Raw genomic sequence first — 25,362 nt, 5'->3', positions numbered from 1 at the left:
GTGTTGATATGCTTCCTATGGGAGTGATTATTAAACTTGTGGAAATGTAAGTTGATGCTTTAGAGGATGTGAGGAGGAAGGAGGCAGATGGGAATGGAGAGCGGACTAGGCAGAGTGGAGGTGTTGGAGGCATGTTGCTGTGGTTAGCTTGCTAATTTGAAAACTCAGGTGTGGCGGTTTTTCAATTGAAGTAAAGTAGGAGCAGCTGGAAAAAAAAATTTTATGGTATCGTTTAGTTGGCTTCACCTCTATCTCCTCAGCAGCCATCAGTATGATCCTTTTTTTTCCCCTTGCTGTCCTTCCCCACATCTGTACTATATCTGCTTTCTCAAACTTGAGATAAGTTTTTCTTGTGTCTGCTGCTTTATTGCCTCAAATCTCCCTTATTTTGCCTTTTCATTTCTTGCTTTTGGGTCTTTTCATTTGGATGAGGGATTGTGCTGTGGACTTCAGAAGATCTTTAAGCATCACTAATTTACTGTTCTTCAGTAAAAACATAAAACCCAAACCCAAGACAAATAACATAGTGCAGTTCCAGGTTAAGTAGAGGGAGAGACTCTTCAGAAGTAGTGTTACGTTTACTGATTACCTGGACCATTAGCTTTAAAAGTTGGTTATTCCTTTAAAATTTTTATTTACTGCTATTTCCATCTCTTTAACTGTTCTCAAGCCTAAAATTTCATTCTGATGCTGTGTAGCGTATCAGTGGAAAATGTTTGGTTTGCACTAAATATGACCATCTTAGGTTAATTGAAATCAACTGATGCATCGTCCTAAGCCATGCTGTTATTTTTAAATCCTAGAAATGATTTGGATGTGGTGGCATAGATGAAAGAAAGGCTAGCACTTTCTTATCTGCTCTTTCGTGCTTATTCTTCTGGGGTGAACTTCAGAATTATTTTTGGCAATCCCCCTTGTCCCCTTGCGACTTCCCTTTAGGATTTTGAGCTCTGGAATGAAATTGCATTAAATGCATGAATAAATTTAGGTGTAGTTGACTTTGTCTTAATAATGAGTTTTCCCATCTAGGAATGTGATGAATCTTTTCAAAAGTTGACTTGAATAACAACCCTTTTGTGAAGTTTGTATTTTCTTCGCACAGGTGGTACATATTTCTTTAGTTGGTTTCTAGTTGTTTTATGTTTTTTCTCACTATTATGATTACCCTGTTATTTTTGTTACCTAGCAGGTTAACACTGGTATATTAGAGGGCAATTGAATTTTTTTTCCTCCTCAATTCACTCAGTCTCTTGACGGAACTTTTTCTTTCTTTTTTTTTTTTTTTTTTTTTTTTTTGCGGTACGCGGCCCTCTCACTGTTGTGGCTTCTCCCGTTGCGGAGCACAGGCTCCGGACGCGCAGGCTCAGCGGCCATTGCTCACGGGCCCAGCTGCTCCGGGGCATGTGGGATCTTCCCGTACTGGGGCACGAACCCGTGTCCCCTGCACCGGCAGGCGGACTCTCAAGCACTGCGCCACCAGGGAAGCCCCCTTTTTATCTTTTTTAAGAGGAGTTATTTATTGTCTTGTATTTTTTAAGTGTCTGCAAATGGGTGCATTTCAAACTGATTCAAAGTAGGTTTCACAGGGTTAAATTTAAATATAAAAAAATTTCTTTCATGCTACCTTGCCTTTTAGGAAAGGTTAGCAAGGAGAAGAAAGTGAAATAGGAGGGACACAGTAAAAGTTGGGGACAGAAAAAAGACGGGTAGAAAGAATGGAGATGGCTGGTGGCTCAGTGCTTGGTTGTCTTGGGCTGATTTTGCCTAGGGTCCAGTATGGAGTTCAGAGGAATAAATTGATTCAGTATGAAAATCCGATCAGCTGTTCTTAGCCTTATGTTTCAACAAGATAAGTAAAGCAGTACTGTGTGGACCCATGGGAATCTTATTGGCTTTTTTCTACATCATACAAATCTTCAATTTTTTCTTAAAAATGAATGTATTGTCTTGTGCATTACATTTGAAATCTAGAAGTGGGAGCTAGGATCGATGAGGTACTTGTGATCTCAAGATTCTTGATTTCACTTTTAATACTTAAATATATATATAAAATAAGTAAAATCTCACTACCCAATACCTTGAAAAATAAAAACAACTCAGTGCCAGAGTTAAATTCTGGGCCTCCAATTAAAATTTCAGAAAGATACCACATATTATTTATTTAGTTAATAGTGTTATAGCTTGGCTTCTTCATCCTTAGCTGCATAGTGAAAAATCAAATAAATTATTATATGCCATATGTAATCTGAAATTTAGATCAATTAAAACAAAATCAGGTGAAACTTTAACACTTGACCTTATTGGAAAGTGCCATTTGAAGACTGAACTTGACTGACACATTTATTTTGGATCACAATTTTTTTTTTGTAAGTCAGAGGTTGCCTTTGTTTGGTTTTATTAGCTGAGAAGAAATTGCTACAAGTTTGGAAAGATTGTGTAACATAAGAAATACTTGTTTTGTTAGCATAATACATTTTCTGATTATTTAAATGTTGGCTTTTATTTTTAATGCTTGCAGACCAGATCATCAGATGTTCATTCATCTGGATCTTCAGATGCCCATGTGAGTATAAAAGGCAATCGTTGTCTTTTTTCCTTAAAATTTAATTTCTTGTTGTATATATCCCTACTTGATATGTCCCTTATGATTTTACTTGATAAATAAATATGATTGCGTTGTATGTGCATATTTTCTTTAACCTTTTTTGCTAGATGTTCTGTGTTTTTTTTGTGTTCTGTTATTTACGTAAGTTGGCCCCTCAAACCATGTTAGAAACCAAGTGTGTATATTTCCCTTTTTTTTTTTTTTACTGTGCTTGTAAAATTTTGTACATGCATAGGTGTGTGTGCTTATACATTTTTTTTAAACAAGTTTTGCGTTATACACATTTCTTTTCACAGTGCACAGTACACCTATTGCAAATCCCTGCAAGTCAACAGATACAGCTCTAATCTAGTCTTTCTAATGGTATCTTAATGTTCCACGGGGGAGGTGCAATTATTTATTAAGCTATTTCTCTGTTGATGGGCATAGACGATTTGTTTCAAGCTTTTTGACATTTTGAATAATACTGCGATAAACTTTCCTTTACATGTGTTATTATAGCAGTGCTAAAAGTGTGGTCTTCAGACCCGTGGGGTTGCTGAGAATTTTTCAGAGTGGCTGAATTCAGAACTATTTTGTAATAACACTAAGACATCATTTGCCATCACTGTGTTGACATTTGCACTAATGGTGCAAAAACAATTGATGGGTAAATTGTTGGCACCTTAGCACGAATCAAGGCAATGTCGCCAAAATGTGCTAGTAGTCATTGTGTTCTTCCCCTCCAGACACAGTAAAAATATGCTAGTTTCACTTAAGAATGTTCTTGATGAAGCAGTAAAAATTATTAATATTAAATCTTGTCCTTGTGTATGAGTGTTTTTAACGTTCTGAGTGATGAAATGGGAGACACATATAAGGCACTTCTGCTTGCCAAAGTGTGGTGTTTGTCTTGAGGAAAAGTATAATACTTGTGGGATTGTTTAAGTTGTGGAATAAAACTGGCTCCTTCTTTCATGGAATACCATTTTTACTTGAAGGTACAACTGACAGACAAACTGTGGTCAGACTTGGGTGTTTGGCAGATATTTTCTTGAAAATGATCTTTCAAGTGCAAGTTAGAATTATTGAAAACTTCCTGTACTTAAGAACTTTTCTGATGAAATCAGAGGTATTAAGGGATAATTAGTGGAATATTTTGATAGTGTAAAATGAAGTTTGTTAATATTTGGACATTTGGGTTGATTCTAGTTTCAGTACTACATATATGATTTTTAAAAACTCGTTTTCCTTTTCTCGAAGATGGATGCATCTGGACCCTCAGATAGTGATATGCCAAGTCGGACACGACCTAAGAGCCCAAGAAAGCATAATTATAGGAATGAAAGTACCCGTGAAAACGTTTGTGACTCTCCTCATCAGAATCTCTCAAGAGTAAGTATTGATAAAGATAAGAAAGGATAGATAATGATTTTGATTTGCCCTTGATTGAATTTGGTAGTTGAATATCTTGGTTTTGTGCTTGTTGTTTCATCTTGTACTATTTGAAAATAGCATTCATTATTCTATTTGGGTTAACAATAAATTCAAACTCATCTAAGGAAATGTTTTTTAGCTCATATGTAAGATATGTTTCATTTAAAAATTTTAATTTTATTTTAAAAAACCAAGGAGTGTTTTGAATATAAAATGGTTAATAGATTTATTGTTCTCCCCTTATGCCAAACATTTACTGAACCAAGTGCCAGAGGCCAGTCACTGGAAATACACAGGTGATTAAAACATATTTCTTGTTCTCAGCTTACACATAGTCCCAGCCTGGGAAGCTAACAGGAGCAGGTGCTGTTCACTCTGGTCAGTGCAGTTCCCAGGGTGCTGCAAGCACCCAGAGAAGGAGCATCTTCACTGCCTGTATCTGCAAAGTACTCTCGTGTTCTTTTAGTCTTTTTTTAAATTTCAAATAATGTTTTCTTGTCGTGGTTAAATTTGGAAAATATAATAAGGAGGACAGTCATTACCAGCCAGTATTGATATTGATAACACTTTATTTTTCTTGTTTAATATTTTTAAGCATAAATATATTTTTACTTTGCTGAGGTCCATTTTACAGGAACACATTTTAAAAGATTCTTCAGGTCTAATTTTTTTTGATTTTAGGAAAAACTCTATAACCAAACTTTAATGGGTGATTATATTTTTTGAGTAAGTATTCCATAATTTTCTTAACCATTTCTCTCTTAGGTGTCTAAGTTTGGCTCGTAGGATATAAATAAAATTGAAGACAAAAATTTTGCTTTGTAAAATTATGTTTCTTATTGAATTTGTATGTAATTTTACCATTTGTTTAAACTTCAGCAGTTGAAATCAAAGGTGCTGAATGATGGCAGAACATTTTCCTTTCTATTTTGGGAAAAAATTTACTTTGAGTGTGTTTGTGAAACCCAGTATTGACTTTTGAGTTATGAACTGCTTTGTTTTTTTTTTTAAAGGGATTTTAATGTAACCTTGAAGTAGTTTGCAGCAGTATTACTTTTCCATTTTGTATCTTGCCAAGGGCAAGCCTGTTTAATAACCAAGGGATTGATAGTTTAATTTCATAACTGGTTAACTTCTCATTTTGGTAGGTGAGAGAGAAACCTTCAGATTTCAACTGCAGATTAATATTTTACGCTGTATTTTTGAATTTTATTTAATTTATTGTTTTATACAGCAGGTTCTTATTAGTTATCCATTTTATACATATTAGTGTATATCTGGCAATCCCAAACTCCCAATTCATCACACCACCACCACCCATCACTGCTTTCCACCCTTGGTGTCCATACGTTTGTTCTCTACATCTGTGTTTCAATTTCTGCCCTGCAAACCAGTTCACCTGCACCATTTTTCTAGGTTCCACATATATGTGTTAATATATGATATTTGTTTTTCTCTTTCTGACTTACTTCACTCTGTATGACAGTCTCTAGATCCATCCACATCTCTACGAATGACCCAGTTTTGTTCCATTTTATGGCTGAGTAATATTCCATTGTATGTATGTACCATGTCTTCTTTATCCATTCGTCTGTCGGCGGGCATTTAAGTTGCTTCCGTAACCTGGCTATTGTAAATAGTGCTGCAGTGAACATTGGGGTGCATGTGTGTTTTTGAATTGTGGTTTTCTCTGGGTATATGCCCAGTAGTGGGATTGCTGGGTCATATGGTAATTCTGTTTTTAGCTTTTTAAGGAACCTCCATACTGTTCTCCATAGTGGCTATATCAATTTACATTCCCACCAACAGTGCAAGAGGGTTCCCTTTTCTCCACACCCTCTCCAGCATTTGTTTGTAGATTTTCTGATGATGCCCATTCTAACTGGTGTGAGGTGATACCTCATTGTAGTTTTGATTTGCATTTCTCTAGTAATTAGTAATGTTGAGCAGCTTTTCATGTGCTTCTTGGCCATCTGTGTGTCTTCTTTGGAGAAATGTCTATTTAGGTCTTCTGTCCGTTTTTTGATTGGGTTGTTTGTTTTTTTTAATATTGAGCTGCATGAGCTGTTTATATATTTTGGAGATTAATCCTATGTCCATTGATTTGTTTGCAAATATTTTCTCCCATTCTGAGGGTTGTCTCTTCGTCTTGTTTGTAGTTTCCTTTGCTTTGCAAAAGTTTGTAGTTTCCTTGCTTTAAGGTTCATTAGGTCCCATTTGTTTACTTTTGTTTTTATTTCCATTACTCTAGGAGGTGGATCAAAAAAGATCTTCCTGTGATTTATGTCAGTGTTCTTCCTATGTTTTCCTTTAAGAGCTTTATGGTGTCTGGTCTTATATTTAGGTCTCTAATCCATTTTGAGTTTATTTTTGTGCATGGTGTTAGGGAGTATTCTAATTTCATTCTTTTACATGTAGCTGTCCAGTTTTCACAGCACCATTTATTAAAGAGACTGTCTTTTCTCCATTGTATATTGTTGCCTCCTTTGTCATAGATTAGTTGACCACAGGTGCTTGGGTTTACCTCTGGGTTTTCTATCCTGTTCCATTGATCTATGTTTCTGTTTTTGTGCCCGTACCATACTGTCTTGATTACTGTAGCTTTGTAGTACAGTCTGAAGTCAGGGAGTCTGATTCCTCCAGTTTCGTTTTTTTCCCCTCAAGACTGCTTGGGCTGTTAGGGGCCTTTTGTGTCTCCATACAAATTTTAAGATTTTTTTTTCTAGTTCTGTAAAAAATGCCATTGGTAATTTGATAGGGATTGCCTTGAAGCTATAGATTGCTTTGGGTAGTATAGTCATTTTCACAATATTGATTCTTCCAATCCAAGAACATGGTATATCTCTCCATCTGTTTGTATCATCTTTAATTTCTTTCATCAGTGTCTTATAGTTTTTTGCATACAGGTCTTTTGTCTCCCTAAGTACGTTTATTCTTAAGTATTTTATTCTTTTTGTTGCAATGGTAAATGGGAGTGTTTCCTTAATTTCTCTTTCAGATTTTTCATCATTAGTGTGTAGGAATGCAAGAGATATCTGTGCATTAATTTTGTATCCTGCAACTTTACCAGATTCATTGCTTAGCTCTAGTAGTTTTCTGGTGGCATCTTTAGGATTCTTTATGTATAGTATCATGTCATCTGCAAACAGTGACAGTTTTACTTCTTCTTTTCCAATTTGTATTCCTTTTATTTCTTTTTCTTCTCTGATTGCTGTGGCTAGGACTTTTAAAACTATGTTGAATAATAGTGGCGGGAGTGGACATCCTTGTCTTGTTCCTGATCTTAGAGGAAATGCTTTCAGTTTTTCACCATTGAGAATGATGTTTGCTGTGGGTTTGTCATATATGGCCTTTATCATGTTGAGGTAGGTTCCCTCTATGCCCACTCTCTGGATAGTTTTTATCATAAATGGGTGTTGAATTTTGTCAGAAGCTTTTTCTGCATCTATTGAGATGATCATATGGTTTTTCTTCTTCAGTTTGTTAACATGGTGTATCACATTGATTGATTTGCGTATATTGAAGAATCCTCGCATCCCTAGGATAAATCCCACTTGACCATGGTGTATGATCCTTTTAATGTGTTGTTGGATTCTGTTTGCTAATATTTTTTTTGAAGATTTTTGCATCTATGTTCATCAGTGATATTGGTCTGTAGTTTTCTTTTTTTGTAGCATCTTTGTCTGGTTTTGGTATCAGGGTGATGGTGGCCTCCTAGAATGAGTTTGGGAGTGTTCCTTCCTCTGCAATTTTTGGAAGAGTTTGAGAAGGATGGGTGTTAGCTCTTCTCTGAATGTTGGATAGAATTCACCTGTGGAACCATCTGGTCCTGAACTGTTGTTTGTTGGAAGATTTTTAATCACAGTTTCAATTTCATTACTTGTGATTGGTCTGTTCATGTTTTCTGTTTCTTCCTGGTTCAATCTTGGAAGGTTATACCTTTTGAAAAATTTGTCCATTTCTTCCAAGTTGTCCATTTTATAGGCATAGAGTTGTTGTAGTAGTCTCTTAGGCTGCTTCGTCTGTTGTAACTTCCCCTTTTTCATTTCTAATTTTATTGATTTGAGTTCTCTTCCTCTTTTTCTTGATGAGTCTGGCTAATGGTATATCAATTTTATTTATCTTCTCAAAGAACCAGCTTTTAGTTTTATTGATCTTTGCTATTGTTTTCTTTGTTTCTATTTCATTTATTTCTGTTCTGATCTTTATGATTTCTTTCCTTCTGCTAACTTTGGGTTTTGTTTGTTCTTCTTTCTCTAGTTCCTTTAGGTGTAACGTTAGGTTGTTTATTTGACGTTTTTCTTGTTCTTGAGGTAGGCTTGAATTGCTATAAACTTCCCTCTCAGAACTGCTTTTGCTGCATCCCATAGGTTTTGGATCGAGGTTTTTGTTGTCATTTGTCTCTAGGTATTTTCTGTTTGGATGATCTGTCCAATAGTGTAAGTGAGGTGTTAAAGTCCCCCACTATTATTGTGTTACTCTCGATTTCCACTTTTATAGCTGTTAGCAGTTGCCTTATGTATTGAGATGCTCCTATGTTGGGTGCATATATATTTATAATTGTTATCTCTTCTTCTTGGATTGATCCCTTGATCCTTATGTAATGTCCTTCCTTGTCTCTTGTAAGATTCTTTATTTTAAAATCTATTTGGTCTGATATGAGTATTGCTACTCCAGCTTTCTTTTGATTTCCATTTGCATGGAATATCTTTTTCCATCCCCTCACTTTCAGTCTGTATGTTGTCCCTAGGTATGAAGTGGGTCTCTTGTAGACAGCATATATATGGGTTTTGTTTTTGTATCCATTCAGCAAGCCTGTGTCTTTTCGTTGGAGCATTTAATCCATTCACGTTTAAGGTAATTGTCGATATGTATGTTCTTATGACCATTTTCTTAATTGTTTCAGGTTTGTCTTTGTAGGTCCTTTTCTTCATTTGTGTTCCCCACTTAGAGAAGTTCCTTTAGCATTTGTTGTAGAGCTGGTTTGGTGGTGCTGAATTTTCTTAGCTTTTGCTTGTCTGTAAAGCTTTTGATTTCTCCGTCGAATCTGAATGAGATCCTTGCGGGGTAGAGTAATCTTGATTGTAGTTTCTTCCCTTTCACCACTTTAAGTATATCATGCCACTGCCTTCTGGCTTGTAGAGTTTCTGCTGAGGAATCAGCTGTTAACCTTATGGGAGTTCCCTTGTATGTATTTGTCATTTTTCCCTTGTTGCTTTCAATAATTTTTCTTTGTCTTTAATTTTTGCCAATTTGATTACTATGTGTCTTGGCCTGTTTCTCCTTGGGTTTATCCTTCCTGGGACTCTCTGCTCTTCTTGGACTTAGGTGGCTGTTTCCTTTCCCATGTTAGGGAAGTTTTCACCTATAATCTCTTCAGATATTTTCTGGGGTCCTTTCTCTCTCTCTTCTCCTTCTGGGACCTCTATAATCGAATGTTGTTGCATTTAACGTTGTCCCAGAGGTCTCTTAGGCTGTCTTCATTTCTTTTCATTCTTTTTTCTTTATTCTGTTCTGTGGCAGTGAATTCCACCATTCTGTCTTCCAGGTCACTTATCTGTTCTTCTGCCTCAGTTATTCTGCTATTGATTCCTTCTAGTGTATTTTTCATTTCAATTATTGTATTGTTCATCTTTGTTTGTTCGTTAATTCTTCTACGTCTTTGTTAAACATTTCCTGCATCTTCTCGATCTTTGCCTCCATTCTTTTCCCGAGGTCCTGGATCATTTTCACTATCATTATTCTGAATTCTTTTTCTGGAAGGTTGCCTATCTCCACTTCATTTAGTTGTTTTTCTGGGGTTTTATCTTGTTCCCTTCATCTGGTATATAGCCCTCTGCCTTTTCATCTTGTCTGTCTTTCTGTGAATGTGGTTTTTGTTCCACAGGCTGCAGGATTATAGTTGTTCTTGCTTCTGCTCTCTGCCCTCTGGTGGATGAGGCTATCTAAGAGGCTTGTGCAAGTTTCCTGATGAGAGGGACTGATGGTGGTTAGAGGTGGGTGTGCTCTGGTGGGCAGAGCTCAGTAAAACTTTAATCCTCTTGTCTGTTGATGGGTGGGGCTGAATTCCCTCCCTGTTGGCTTTTTGGCCTGAGGCGACCCAAAACTGGAGCCTACCTGGGCTCTTTGGTGGGGCTAATGGTGGACCCTGGGAAGTCTTACACCAAAGAGTACTTCCTAGAACTTCTGCTGCCAGTGTCCTTGTCCTCATGTGAGCCATAGCCACCCCCCACCTCTACAGGAGACCCTCCAACACAAGCAGGTAGGTCTGGTTCAGTCTTCCTTGGGGTCACTGCTCCTTCCCCTGGGTCCCGATGCGCACACTACTTTGTGCGTGCCCTCCAAGGGTGGAGTCTCTGTTTCCCCAAGTCCTGTGGAAGTCCTGCAATCAAATCCCGCTAGCCTTCAAAGTCTGATTCTCTAGGAATTCCTCCTCCCGTTGCTGGACCCCCAGGTTGGGAAGCTTGACGTGGGGCTCAGAACTTTCACGCCAGTGGGTGTTCTCCAGTTTGTGAGTGTTCTCCAGTTTGTGAGTCACCCACCCAGCAGTTATAGGATTTGATTTTATTGTGATTGTGCCCCTCCTACCGTCTCAATGTGGCTTCTCCTTTGTCTTTGGATGTGGGGTATCTTTTATGGTGAGTTCCAGTGTCTTCCTGTTGATGATTGCTCAGCAGTTAGCCTTCTACTCCACCATCTTGAAGCATTCTAGGCTGTATTTAATAAACATTCCTCTCTTTTAAAAGTTTATGACTCAATTATCATTCAAATAAATAACTGAACAATTAAAAGTCTACAATTTGTTCAAACCATGTTTACAAGGAAATTGCTTCTAAGTTACATAAATGAAGAATTCATTAAAATACTATTTTCTCATATTCAAAATTAATTGATGACTGTTTACTTGTGTGAAACCTAGAACACAGTATGTGATATTTTCCCAGCAATGAAAATGAAATTATTTTGTTCATAAACATCAGTTTTGTTGATGAAGAATTAGGTAATTTACTGAATTACAAAAGGAAGTGATGTGATTTTTGTGCCTGAATTGGGGGTTTTAGATGGTAATGATTCCTGCTACTGAACATAGATGCCTCTTTCTCCCTATTTGAATGTCTTTTTTCTATCACTGCTTCTTTTGCCCAGAAGCATCTATACTTGCCTTCCTCAAGTGCTTTTATTCTTGCCGCCAAGTAGGTTGAATGAGTTCTAAGCCTTTGTGTCTCTCTTTGTGTTGTATTTTTACTTTATGTATTTAAAAATGGCTTTTGTAAGTTATTAGCCTTGAGGTTAATAACAAGTTAAATTGAGAATGTGTATGTAAAGGTATGCTTTTTATTTCTTTTCACAGCCTCTTCTAGAAAACAAACTTAAAGCATTCAGTATTGGAAAAATGAGTACAGCTAAGCGAACTTTAAGTAAGAAGGAGCAAGAAGAATTAAAGAAGAAGGTAATGCTTAAAATGTATTTTTAGTTATCTTTATAAGTGTGTCTACGGAGGCGTTAAGTGTATGGACAGTAGAGAAATGTTTTTCAGAGATTCTTGTCCTCCAGGGTATTCTCAGCTCCCACCCCAAGTTAAGTCTATAACACAAGATATATTCGGAGAAGTCCAGCTTTATCCCTGTCCCCTCCACCATTTCCTCTCTTCTGTGTAAGTAAGAGTTTTGATTGTTTTCTGGTCTATTCTTTTTGTATAAGCAAGTTTGTATAAATGTATGTTGTGCCTGCTCTTTCTTAGATGAACAATAGCTTGCTATATTCAGTACACTTTTCTCCACCTTGCTTTTTTCACTTAACATTATATCTCAGAGATTACTGGAAGTATATTGAAATATTGCTTGTTCTTTTTTTATAGCTCTATAGATATGCCATAGTTTATTCACTAAAATCCTACATTCACTACAGTGCCTATTGAGGGCATTTGTGTTTTGGTCTTTGGCTGTTTCCGGTAGTGCACTTAGGGATAGTGTTAGGCATATGGGTTTATTCCTAGTGTATCTTTAGGGTGTATTTCTATAAGTGAGATTACTGGGTTGAATGGTAAATGCATAGCTGTAATTCTGCTAGATAGTGTTAAATTGGTCTCTCGTATATATGGGCAGGTCCATTTTGCATCCCTATAAGCAGTGTTTGAGAGGTTGGTTCCCCATAGCCTTGCCATTATTTTTGAAGGACTTTTGCCAATCTGCTAAGTGAAAAATTGTATATTGGTGCAGTTTTAAATTTGCATTTCTTTTATAAGTAAGGTTGAACAACTTTTCTTGTGTTTGATTTTGTGAACTGTCTGCTCATATCTAAACCAATATTTCTCTAAGTTAGTAGGATATCTCTGTTTTTAGAAACTCCTGTATTAAGTATGTTGTAACACTTGTCTATGACATAAGGTACAGTGTTCTTATTCAGTTTGTTGACTGCCTTTTTATCTTGCTTCTGGTGTTTTTTTTCCATGCAGAAACTATTTTTTGTTATATGGTCAGATTTATTATCAGTCTTATGATTTTTTAGTTTACGTTTTTTTTTTTTCGGTATGTGGGCCTCTCACTGTTGTGGCCTCTCCCGTTGCGGAGCACAGGCTCCGGACGCGCAGGCCCAGCGGCCATGGCTCACGGGCCCAGCCGCTCTGCGGCATGCGGGATCCTCCCGGACCGGGGCACGAACCTGTGTCCCCTGCATCGGCAGGTGGACTCTCAACCACTGCGCCACCAGGGAAGCCCCTAGTTTACATTTTTTTACTCCAACCTTTTAAAGGAATTTCCTCATGTTTTTCCCAATACTTACATTAAAAAAAAATTAAATGTGATTCATTTGCAATTTCTCCTGGTATGTGATGTGAAGAATTGGTTCATTTTTATCTTTTTTTCAAATAACTATCAAATTATCCCACCATCATTCATTGAAAAGTCCATCTATTCTCCACTGTTTTGAGAGGCCCCTTTTATTGAATACTAAATTTCCACGTGCTATTGGATTTATTTCTATATTTTCTGTTCTGTTGGCCTTCCTATTCATGCATGTTTTGGGGACATTTAGAATAATTATAATTGTAATTATAATTACATATAATTATAATTTTGAGGTTTTTTTCTCGAATGCCAACTGTCTGGAGATATTGCTTCTTCAGACTTCTAATACTCATGTCTTCAGTGGTTTGTGAAGGAAATGTTTATATTCAGAGTTAAATTTTTGTGCCTTAGAAATGTCATAAACGTTAATAGAATAATATATTTTGTGTAGTCTGTTGTCATACAGTTGGACCCTTGAATTGTCTCTGAACAGATTTACTTAGTGGGTCCTTTTCTTGTTCCACAAATTACCTGTAGAGGAGCAAAGCCCCTCTTAATTCCAGTGTTAATTAGTATGTTAAATATCTACTAAGCATTAGATATTACTGCCTGTTAAGGTTGCTTAATAACCTGCTTTCCCCATTGGAGGGAGAGGTTTTGTTTACATTATTCTTGGATGAGTTTCACCGTATGTACAGTAATTTTTATATCAAGTGATGTTAATATTTTCGTGTGTATTTAGGAGGATGAAAAGGCAGCTGCTGAAATTTATGAGGAATTTCTTGCTGCCTTTGAAGGAAGTGATGGTAATAAAGTGAAAACGTTTGTGCGCGGAGGTGTTGTTAATGCAGCTAAAGGTTAGTGTGAATATTATAGTCCTTGAGCAAACCCAAAAAGTCTTGGTTGAATTGCTTTTGAGTTTCATGTTTCCTTTCTATCAGCACCCTCTAGTGGTGATAATGATTAGTAAAATTAATGGCCAAATGTGGATTAATGACAAATTGGAGCCAGATAAGTTTAAAAAATGTTTTAGTACCTTTCAGGTTTCGAGATGGCAGAGAACTTTGCAAACATTTTCAAGTATTTTATAGTTTTACTGTATATTCCTAGGAGTGGAGTTGCTACTCATATGGTAACTATTTGTTTAACCTTTTGAGAAACTGCTGTACTGTTTTCCAAAGTAGCTGTACCATTTTACAGGTTTTATAGTTTTACTATAAAATGATTAAATTAGTAGTTTTGAGAGTAAGGCAGTAATATTTGAATAATATTTGAATTAAATTTCATATTTTGTCACTAGTGATATATCTTAATACTAAAAGCATTTTACTAAGTTGTGTTTATTTTTAATAAAAATAGTAAGTAAACAAAATCCACATAATGTGAAATTAGTTTTGAAACTTAGTATTTTAAATTTCAGAAGAACATGAAACAGATGAAAAAAGAGGTAAAATCTATAAGCCATCTTCAAGATTTGCAGATCAAAAAAATCCTCCAAATCAGTCATCCAATGAAAGACCACCATCTCTTCTTGTGATAGAAACCAAAAAACCTGTAAGTCATACTTAAATAAGCGACCATTTATGTTCAGAGATGACACTGCCAATAATATTTTCTGTACTTCCACTGTAAGCAGGACTTTGGTTTCTCGTTTCTAATTATTTTGGTAGTAGATGTTGAGTTTTGATGCTTAACCTTCCTAGATGAGAGATAATAAATTAGGACACATAGATGATACTCTTTTTATGTTTGTTGAGCAGTGAACATTTGCTGTTACAGCATACTGCAAGTTGAAAGTTAACTATAGTTTAGGCATAAATGTAAAGTAATGGGATTGTCTTTTTAAGCAATGCTGAACTTGGGTATTTAAATATCAGCATGTGTAGTATCAATTACTTTGGAAGACTGTGTACTCCAACAATGTGTCTGTTGCCTGGAACATTTTTGGAATTTATTTGGATTTACTATCAGAACTAGTGACACTTTCCTTTAAATATTCTCAGTGTTAGAAAGTCTTTATGTTTTGAGAGTGAGAGTTTTCATGGGGGATGGTAGGTAGATGTGGGTCTTGTCATTTGGAGCCAGATTTGAGGAAATGTGATTATGCTGAATAGTGAGACTGATTTTTCTTGTATGACTTTTAAAATAGCTCTGAAAGCAATTTAAAAAACAGCTTTATTAAGTGTTTTTTTTTAACCTATGTTGACAGTTGTGCAACAGTCACTAATCTCTAATTTTGAAGCATTTTTATCATCCCAGAAGGAAACCTTATACTTAATTTCAGTCATCCCTAACCGCTGGCAACCACTAATCTACTTTCTATCTCTTTGGATTTGCCTGTTCTGGACATTTCATGCACATGGAATCATACAGCATATGGCCTTTCGTGTCTAGCTTTTTAGCACAATGTTTCAAAGTTCATCTACATTTTGGTATATATATCAGTACTTTATTACTTTTTATGGTTGAATAACATTCCATTTTGCAGCTATACCTCATATTGCTGATCCGTTTATTACTTGATGGACATTTGGGCTGTTTCTACTTTTTGGCTATTATGAGTAATGCTTCTGAAAACATTCATGTATAGGCTTCTGTGTGGACATATATTTTTAATTCTTTTATATTCCTAGGAGTGGAATTGCTGGTCATATGGTCACTAATTGTTTAACCTTTTGAGAAACTGCCATACTGTTTTCCAAAGTAGCTGTACCACTTTACAGTCCCATCCATCAACAGTGTATATGAGTGTTCCAATTTTTCTACATCTTCATCACCACTTGCTAAAATTATTTTAGTCAACTTAGTGGGTGTGAAGTTGTACCTAATTGTGGTTTTGATTTGCACTTGCCTAGTGATGTTGAGCATCATTTTATTTATCATCCACTTGGAGTCTTCTGTAAAGAAATGTCTTTTCAGATCCTTCACGCATTTTTTTAATTGAGTTATTTGTCTTTTTATTGTTGAGTTGTAAGAGTATTTTACAGCTTCTAGAGTCAAGTCTCTTATCAGCTATGTTGTTTTCTCCCAGTTTGTGGGTTGGCTTTGCCCTTTTTTGTTAGTGTTCTTTGAAGAACAAAAGCTTTTAATTTTAATGAAGTCTAGTTTATCAGTTTTTTGTTGTTGTTGCCTTTTCTTTTGTTTCTCATGGTGTCATATCTAAGAAACTATTGCCGAATTCAGGCTCATGATGATTCACTCCTATGTTTTTAGGTCTTATATTTAGGTCTGTGAACGATTTGAGTTAATTTTTGTATATGGTATGAGGTAGAGGTCCAACTTCATTCTTTCTTATGGGTGGATATTCAATTTCCGTACTTCCATTTGTTAAAAAGACTATTCTCCCCCATTGAATTATTTTGGCACTTTCAAAAGAGGGATTCCAAAAGCATTTTTGGAAGCAGTTTTTTTTTTTTTTTTTTTTTTTTGCGGTACGCGGGCCTCTCACTGTTGTGGCCTCTCCCGTTGCGGAGCACAGGCTCTGGACGCGCAGGCTCAGCGGCCATGGCTCACGGGCCCAGCCGCTCCGCGGCATATCGGACCGGGGCACGAACCCGTGTCCCCTGCATCGGCAGGCGGACTCTCAACCACTGCACCACCAGGGAAGCCCTGGAAGCAGTTTTAAGAGAGGAATTCCAGCGGTGTTACTATTTGTTTCAGTAATTCATTTCCTTCTAAGGTGATTGTTTTGAAGGGTGCATATTTTTGGTAGTTGTTCACGGCAGTTATTTACGTGGCAGTTCAGTTACCTTATGTTTATTAATTTTCCCTCCAGTACCCTTCCAACAGTATTCTGGCCTAAGTATTGTAGGCTTTGGGACAGGGGCGGGGCAGGGGATAGAGTTGGTGGCTCCTTTAAGAGTGCTGCTTGTTGTTTTAATAATGTGTTAAATTCTCAGTTTTAGAAAATAGGAAGGAAAGTTCAGTGGTAACAGAAGCATTCTTTCTTTTTAATTTAAATAATTAGATCATAATTGGCACTAAAATAAAAGTTTATTTAAAGTGATCTGATTATCGAACCATTAGTTTTGTTTAACCTTGTTTTCTTTGAAGTATAACTTATCATATCCTTCGTAGCCACTGAAGAAAGGCGAGAAAGAAAAGAAAAAAAGCAATTTGGAACTCTTCAAAGAAGAATTGAAACAGTAAGTTTTATAGTGTTGAGAATGGCTCTCATAGGTATTTTGAGCTGATACTTATAGATGCAGGTATGAAGAATGTAGTCTACCAATTTGTTTTTACTAACTGGCTTACCATGAGGCTGTTTTAGATTATTTTGTGGGTTATGTTTGAAAATGAAATTAGCATTTTGTCCAGCATCTAGGTTGTTTCTGTTATGTGGATGCAATTAAATTGATTTAACTAATGTCCGGAGTCCTGTTTGCAGTGGAAACAATATAGTCACTGAGAGGAGTGGTCAACCTTTATCTAAGAAAGAACAAATTAAGTGGTTTTAATGTTGAATTTCCTTCTCACCTTAGAAGTGGGCTTTATATTCCACTGCTTGATATATCAGAAGTTTGCTCATGACTTGTAGCTGAGGGACTCTTTAATCTTGGTTGTCAGTACTGGCATTACACACAAATATTTCAGGTTATTTCAAGATGATATCTGGATAAGTTCTGTTATTAAATGTGAACAAACAGATTTTGGCTCGTTATTAGTGATTATATATATTTTCAACAGAATTCAAGAAGAGCGTGATGAGAGACATAAAACAAAAGGCAGATTAAGTCGATTTGAGCCACCTCAGTCAGATTCTGATGGTCAGCGTCGTTCTAGTAAGTGACATTTATTTTAATGTTTGTTTTTGTGACGAACTATTCCAAAAACTAAGAATTGTTTTCTTTTCCCCCTTTTAAAGTGGATGCGCCTTCAAGAAGAAATAGATCATCTGGTGGTAATACAGTTTTTTGCTTTTTTTAATTCATAGAAATTGTCCAAACTGTGTATTTTGCAGGTTATAATTTTTTCTTCTCTTTGTCCTAGTTCTCGATGATTATGCACCTGGCTCACATGATGTTGGAGATCCAAGCACTACTAATTTATACCTTGGAAACATTAATCCACAGGTAATATTAGAAAAGTAAGATGAATGTTGGCTCATATGCTGTATACTTTTGTAGGAAAACTGCTTTGCCAGTCATTAAAAAAAATGAAGTCAAGAATCTGAAGTAAGCAGATTTGGTGGAACTAGATAAGTCTCTAAAAGTATCTTGTGAAATTGAGCCTTAGCGGTATGGGCCGAATTTTCTTGCTACAATTCCTAAGGGCTTGTCTCCTCTTTTTTTCTTTTCCTTTTCTTTTTTTTTTAAAAAATTACATTTATTTAGCTTTTCTTTTCTTCTTCTTCTTATTTCTTTTAAAAGCTTTTGGCTGCGTTGGGTCTTCCTTGCTGTGCGCAGGCTTGCTCTAGTTGCAGTGAGCGGGGGCTACTCTTCGTGGTGGTGTGCGGGCTTCTTGTGGTGGCTTCTCTGTTGTGGAGCACGTGCTCTAGGCATGTGGTAGTTGCAGCACCTGGGCACTGTAGTTGTGGCACACAGGCTTAGTTGCTCCGCGGCATGTGGGATCTTCCCACACCAGGGCTCAAACCTGTGTTCCGTGCATTGGCAGGCAGATTCTTAACCACTGCACCGCCAGGGAAGTCCCTGTCTCCTCTTGCTGTAACTGGACTGTCCTCTGACTTTGAAATGTTTTGCTAGGTGCTGATTTTATTTATCAGGATATGACCAGTGGTAGACAATATTCTTTTGAGACTGTCCCTTTCTGATGCATAGCCTACTTCCTTATGGATTTTTTTCTTTTTTCATCTTAATAATAGCAAACTAATATTTCTGCTTTGTCTTTTATATTTTAATTCTTTCCCCTGCTTCATTCTTAATTGTTATGGGGAATGTAGTGGTTGCTCTGCATAATAAGATCTTTTAAATAATAATATATATTTTGGACCTCATTGCATACTTACCCTTTTTTGTTTTCTCTGTTCTTGATTACACTGGCAGCTGGGTGCTGGAAAAAGAAAAAGTGACCAGATCCTTTATTTCTTTCATTGCCAACAAATATTTCCTCCTTGACTTAAGTGTGGTAATCATTGCTGCCTGAAAAAGGTTGCTAAATGCTGAACAAACCATTGCTGTAGAAAGCGTATTTTAGGTGCAGGATCTCAGAAGGAGAAAGAGTGAAGGTAAAGGTGTGCTTTTGATTTCTCCAGCCACCCAGCCTCTTCACCCGGCCACTTACGTAAAACAGAATGTTTCTGGTGTGAAAAGATTTGCGCGTGCCCCATGAAGGCAGGATTTTACCCTTGTAGAGGTCCCAGTACTTGAATGGAAAGCTGTAGCATTGATAGGTCTCTTCTCATTTTGCAAAAACTGCTCTGTGCTGCATAGAGTTCTTTCTTCTTTCCTCTTTGCTTACCAAAAATATCTTATGCCTTATAATAGATGAATGAAGAAATGTTGTGCCAGGAGTTTGGAAGATTTGGGCCCCTGGCCAGCGTGAAAATTATGTGGCCCAGAACTGATGAAGAAAGGGCAAGAGAGAGAAATTGTGGCTTTGTGGCCTTTATGAATAGAAGAGATGCTGAAAGAGCTTTAAAAAACTTAAATGGTAAGGAAGCCCATCTGTAGAACTCAGATATTGCTTTGGTTTTGAAAAGTATTTATAAAAACTCGAGGGGAAAAATGGACCAGAAAGGTAAAGGTTAAACATGAAAATTAATTTAAATCACCAGAGAGCCCTTATTTTCTTCTGAGAGTTACCAGGGTGACTTTTCTTTTCTTTCTTTTAGGAAAGATGATTATGTCTTTTGAAATGAAGTTAGGTTGGGGTAAAGCTGTGCCTATTCCTCCACATCCAATATACATTCCGCCTTCCATGATGGAACATACGCTTCCCCCACCTCCGTCAGGACTGCCTTTTAATGCGCAGCCTAGAGAGCGATTAAAAAACCCCAATGCTCCCATGTTACCACCACCTAAAAACAAGGAGGATTTTGAGAAGGTAATTTAAAAAATGTATATAGGGCCGCATCTAATTTGTAAATACTAAATCTGTGGTAGTATTTCTTTTCAACAATTTATAGAAAGTGTGTGTGTAATTCTGTTTGGCAACTCTTAAAGAAAATGAAATAACTTAGATGTGTTCCCTGCCTTAGCCCATGGAAACCCTGTATTGGGATGCTAGGTCATATTTTTATTTGTGGCTATCATTCCTTTTTTGACCACTTATTAAGTTTTTTTTTTTCCTTTGTCCACTGTTGTATCCAGGTTTGCTTAAGTGTAGTATCTAAATTTACTTTGTTTTGAGAAAGTGATACTTTGTATTTGGTTAAGTGCCTTTTCAGTTAGAAAGACTCCTAAATAGTTAAATTGTTTGGATGGCAGCTAGCTAATAACTTCGTTTTCAAGATCTAAGGTATTAGAATATTTGAGAGCATATATGGTTTTTAAAAAGTTAGCTACTCTAGTAAAAGCAAAGGGTGAGTATTTTCTTTTTATTAAACATAAAACCAACTTAATTTCAAGTTATAAGAATTTGTTGGTTCTATTATGAATTAATTACACTTAAAATGACAGGGCTGGTTTTAAAGGCTTGGGAACAAAGTAGCAAACTGTATGGTCAGAGGCAAACAGTTAATGATTTCACAAATTAAAATCTTTATCTGATAATTCTCAGTGTAGTACCTATTTCAGTGCATTGATGTGCATTCTGGCAGGAATGTTCTGATTCTTTGCATTTGGTGAACGTTTACTGTTCACTGAACACATCCATTTGCATTTATGTAATTGCTTAGTGTATAATTACTTCAAATGCAGTGATTGCCTGCAAAACTTGTGATTAGATGTGTAGTATTTTCAATGCATATGTATATTTTTGCTTGTTACTTGTTAACAATACTCACATATTCTATGTTTATTATCTGATGTGACTTCATATACAGACTCTGTCGCAAGCCATAGTCAAAGTGGTTATCCCAACAGAAAGGTACATGTTTTTCTTTATTATTACTGATCTAAATATAGACAATATCCCCTTCTGAATTAAAAAAAAAAATGGTGTTGAGGAAAAGGTAGTATCTTGACTGAGCAATGGTTCCTTCCCAGTACTTTTTGGGGGGGATATGTGAAATTTAACTAACTTTAGTATACTTTGCAATTTTATGTCATTATCTTTTTTGTTTTATTGTTACCAATGTAGGGTGTTTTGTAGCTTTAGTAGTTAGAATGTGTTTAATAGATTTAATCTGGAGTTGTTAGTCTAATAACATTAGACTATTGGGATGGGAAAATAGGTGTTTTAAATGTATCTTAAATTTTAGATAATGTTACATTTTGACCCAATCTGTTATTTTTTTCCTTGGTTTCTGAATTGTCTGTGTTTAATATGCAACCTTAGTTTGAGTTTTCCTTACTGAAAGCATACCTTTATTTTTCCTAAATGATTTTAAGAAGGAATTTCTATTATTCTCATGAACACTGACCATAACTAGAAACTTTTTTCATGATAACAAAGGTGTTTGGAATTCTTTTATTTTCCTTTCTTCCTTTTTTTCTTTTTCAACATAATGTTAAAGCGGAAGAATTCATGCTGTAGGTATGCTCTTGCTCAGTCAAGCTAAGCCTTTTCCCAAACACAGGAACACAACACTGGTTGAATAATAACACAAAAGAATACCAAATTCTCTTTGACATTGGCCTTGGTGAGCAACACCAGCTGAACTGTCTGCGGCAGCGGGGGACCAGGAAAACATCATGGGATGGATTGGGAAAGTATACAGTTTTTGACCAGACATTGGTACGATCGACTCCAATAAATGTGGTTTTATTATAACTGAGAGACAATTTTTGTTGTTGTTGCCCAGAATAAGATAATTACCATTTTAAAATAAAATAATGCACTTTAAATTATACCATCTTTTTGTACTACACTGTTTCATTCTGATAGAAAAGTCACCTTTTTAAAAATAAGCACATAATCCTTAAGGAAAAAAGAGTGATTACAGTTCTTAAGAATCTTGAATTAAAGTTAATTGTCAGATTTTGATTTTAAATAATCATGAAACATATTAAAACTTCTTTTAAACTTTAAATTTTCTAAAAATAGATATATCAGTTACAAGCCTGTTTAAAACTATAGTGGGTTTTTTTTTCCACTGGTAAAGCACTCACAGGAAAGTAGTATATTGGCATCACTTAAAAAGCATATATCCAGTATTAGCTTTACATGTGGCTCAGCTTATTTCTAAACAAAATTTTGAGTGTACATTTTGCTGTAAAGTCTTGACTCACCATTACAATGAATCCTTTGTTTTAAACTTGCTAAATCATTTTTCATCTATCTTTAATATGCAAGTCAAGTTGCTTTTGACTTAATTCATACAAGTTTCTGGATGTGTAGTATTTGTCCACCTAGTCATTGATTTTATATATTATGATACATAAAATTTCCCTTTAATTTGACATATACCAGTGGGAGTTTTGGGACTGAATCAATACCATATCTCCCTTCTTTTAAAACAATGTCATTAACCACATGGATGTTGAGAACACATTCTCATTTGGTTATCAAGACCTGCATATTTGCAGACCAATTAGTACTTCTGTGAAAGAATTTTTAGATTTAAAATTGATACTTTTGGGTTTTTGCTTTAACAGTTTGAGGTTGAATTAATAATTTTAATATATAGTTTTCCCTCTGTTAAAGATTTATTAAACCTTCATATTTTTCTTTGACCTCTTTTAGGAGGTCAAAAAAATTCATTTTTTCACTATGTAGAGATTTTAGTGTCCACTTAAGTAGGTTTGTTTGAAAACTGAGAAAATAATTATAATCAGCATGAGATAAATTATTTTACTGTTCATGTACTCTGAAGCAGGGCTTTATAGAGCAAAAAAAATGTCTTATTCTATAACTGTATATTTATTTATATTCTAGCAGTTATATGAACTTAATTTGAGCTGGGAATGCTAAAGGTGTAATTTAGTGTGTGCCTTGTACCAAGAGCCAATATCCTTTTGCTTTTCCCATTTGTTATTTGCCAACTCTATATGGTGGAGACTGGTGAAATGAGAAATCAGAAGTAGCTGTCATAAGCTGAATCATTTTTGCCTGACACTGTAATCAATGTCTAAAATTGTGTTTGGAGCCTAATAAGGTATCAGATTTTAAAAATAAAGACTTTGTATAAGCCCAGTCAACAAAATGACGACTAAAAAGTTACATATGTTTATTTTTGGCTTAAATATTGGGAAGTAATTGTTACGAAAAATGGGAAGGGCATATCACCAACGTCCCTTATTTCAGAATATTTTGGAAACAGGACTCCATTCGTTTAAGGCTTTGGCAATATAATTGCTTTATTGATTCAGAACACACAGGCAGAATTATACATGTCATGAACTATGTGAACTAGTTTGAAGTGTGGTCCAAAGGGATGTTGCCTCATTAAAGGTCAGATTCAATAAAAACTCCATCTGCTATATGTGTACCAGAAAAGCACAGGAGTTGGATGGATTTTTTTTTTATTATTATTAACTCAGACCTTAAACTTGTTAATAGTTGTGCATTTTTATAAATTATAGTCATGTATATAACATTTCAATATCACTACAAAAGTGCTTGGTTTAGGAATGTTTTCTTTTAAAACTGAGATAGTGTGTAAGTTTTTAGATGGTTATGATAACATGTAAGCTTTAAGTTACTGATTTTATATATTTGCAGCTTTCCAGTTAGTTGTGATTCATAATTTAATGTTTTGCATTTGGAAAGTAAAATTAAGTGGGTATTTAGACATTGAAATCTTTATTACTGTGAAGCTGTGTTGTGGTTTCCCACCCTCCCTTCCCTTCCCTTCCCCTCCCACTCCCTTATCCCCATTGCCCCACTCCCTCTTAATGCACAAGGTATTAACTATGCTCCAGGTTACTTTCTTGGTATAAAATTCTGTATTAGTCAGCAGAATAATCTTTTTCTGCACAATTATAGTAACTTAGGTCAAGTGTAGTTTTATTTAGTGGTAGGTCTGAATCCATTTTCTTTAACTGTGTTGTTGTTGTAGGAATTTGCTCGCCCTGATACATCGAATGATAGAGTTTGTTGTACGTGAAGGGCCAATGTTTGAAGCTATGATTATGAACAGAGAGATCAACAATCCTATGTTCAGGTGTGCATTTTTTTATTGTGGTAATAACATTTACATGTAACATACAACTGACCATTTATATATGTACAGTTCAGTGGCATTAAGTACATTCATGTTGTTGTGCAACCATCACCATAACTTTTCACATTTTCCATAACTGAAACTCTGTACCCCTTAAACAATAACTCCCCATTCCTTTGGTCCCTCAGCCCCTGGCAACCACCATTCTACTTTCTGTGAATTTGATTACCCTAGGTACCTCATCTAAGTGGAGTCATACCTTATTTGTGCTTTTGAGACTGGCTTATTTCACTTAGCTTAATGTCTTCAAGGTTCATCCTTGGTATATAGCATGTGTCAGAATTTCCTTATCTTTTAAGGCTGAATAATATTCCATTGCATGTATATACCACATTTTGTGTATCCTCAGATGTGCATTTTTAAAAATACTTTAAAATTAAAAATACTGAAAGAAAAAAGTCCTAAAAGTATGAGGTTATTTTCGTAATGGGGTGAGAAGGCAGTTTTAATAATTAGACTAGAATGTGCCTGGGTCCATTTTCCAGTGATTTCCATGGTTTGATTAATTAAATAGCTTTGTTTTTAGCATTCTCTAGGAGGAAAATATTTTTCATTGTGTTTTTCAATGAAAGAGTCTTTCATAAGCAAAATACGGTAGAATAAATGAGGTTTATAAGAAACTATTCTGAATAGTTATATCTAACACTTCATTTGCAATTTACTTAAGTCATTTAAAAACCACTGCTTTTGGGCTTCCCTGGTGGCGCAGTGGTTGAGAGTCCGCCTGCCGATGCAGGGGACACGGGTTCGTGCCCCGGTCCGGGAAGATCCTGCATGCCGCGGAGCGGCTGGGCCCGTGAGCCATGGCCGCTGAGCCTGTGCGTCTGGAGCCTGTGCTCCACAAGGGGAGAGGCCACAACAGTGAGAGGCCCACGTACCGCAAAAAACAAAACAAAACAAAACAAAAAACACTGCTTTTGAAATTATATTTTGGGAAGATCTCTCCATTGCCCGACACAGTACCTGACACATAGTGTTCAGTAAAACTGATTGTAAGACTCAGCAAGGTGCATACATACCTTCTGAGTATTAGTGTCAGTCACAAAGGCAGTCTGGGGTTGGGGTGAGGAAGGGGATAGATGGTAGTCGGTGAGGATTTCTCTTCAGGGATCTTTGCTTTTGGTTTTCTTTAGAAGTAAATAGACAAATAATATTTCTCATTCATATTTACTTGAAGATAGTTCTCCATTAAAGAATCCAATGTTTAATTTTTTGTTTGTTTTTGTTTTAGATTCTTATTTGAAAACCAGACACCAGCCCATGTTTACTATAGGTGGAAGCTTTATTCTATTCTGCAGGCAAGTATAATCAACTACTTTGTTTAATTTTGA

At 35.9% G+C, this 25,362-nt stretch overlaps 1 protein-coding gene across 4 annotated transcripts in view; it reads left to right on the top strand.

The window, feature by feature from the left end:
- U2SURP (U2 snRNP associated SURP domain containing) overlaps positions 1 to 25,362 on the top strand; it is a 53,009-nt gene that overhangs the window by 6,135 nt on the left and 21,512 nt on the right. Inside the window, exons 2-15 of one of the 4 annotated variants that reach the window (XM_082654564.1) lie at positions 2,519 to 2,563; positions 3,848 to 3,979; positions 11,373 to 11,471; positions 13,550 to 13,664; positions 14,228 to 14,361; positions 16,885 to 16,952; positions 17,494 to 17,588; positions 17,672 to 17,707; positions 17,797 to 17,879; positions 19,251 to 19,416; positions 19,598 to 19,809; positions 20,750 to 20,793; positions 23,867 to 23,971; positions 25,263 to 25,329. In XM_082654564.1, coding sequence (XP_082510690.1) covers positions 2,519 to 2,563; positions 3,848 to 3,979; positions 11,373 to 11,471; positions 13,550 to 13,664; positions 14,228 to 14,361; positions 16,885 to 16,952; positions 17,494 to 17,588; positions 17,672 to 17,707; positions 17,797 to 17,879; positions 19,251 to 19,416; positions 19,598 to 19,809; positions 20,750 to 20,793; positions 23,867 to 23,971; positions 25,263 to 25,329 — 1,401 coding nt within the window. Of the gene's footprint in view, positions 1 to 2,518; positions 2,564 to 3,847; positions 3,980 to 11,372; positions 11,472 to 13,549; positions 13,665 to 14,227; positions 14,362 to 16,884; positions 16,953 to 17,493; positions 17,589 to 17,671; positions 17,708 to 17,796; positions 17,880 to 19,250; positions 19,417 to 19,597; positions 19,810 to 20,749; positions 20,794 to 23,866; positions 23,972 to 25,262; positions 25,334 to 25,362 lie in introns of those variants that run through there. The other 3 variants (XM_082654563.1, XM_082654562.1, XM_082654565.1) reach the window with 3 other exon arrangements.

The sequence above is a fragment of the Grampus griseus genome (assembly GCF_964374135.1).
Source record: "Grampus griseus genome assembly, chromosome: 5".
NCBI lineage: Eukaryota > Metazoa > Chordata > Mammalia > Artiodactyla > Delphinidae > Grampus > Grampus griseus.
The sequence above is the reverse complement of the archived record's forward strand: the minus strand, read 5'-3'. Positions and strand labels throughout refer to the sequence as shown.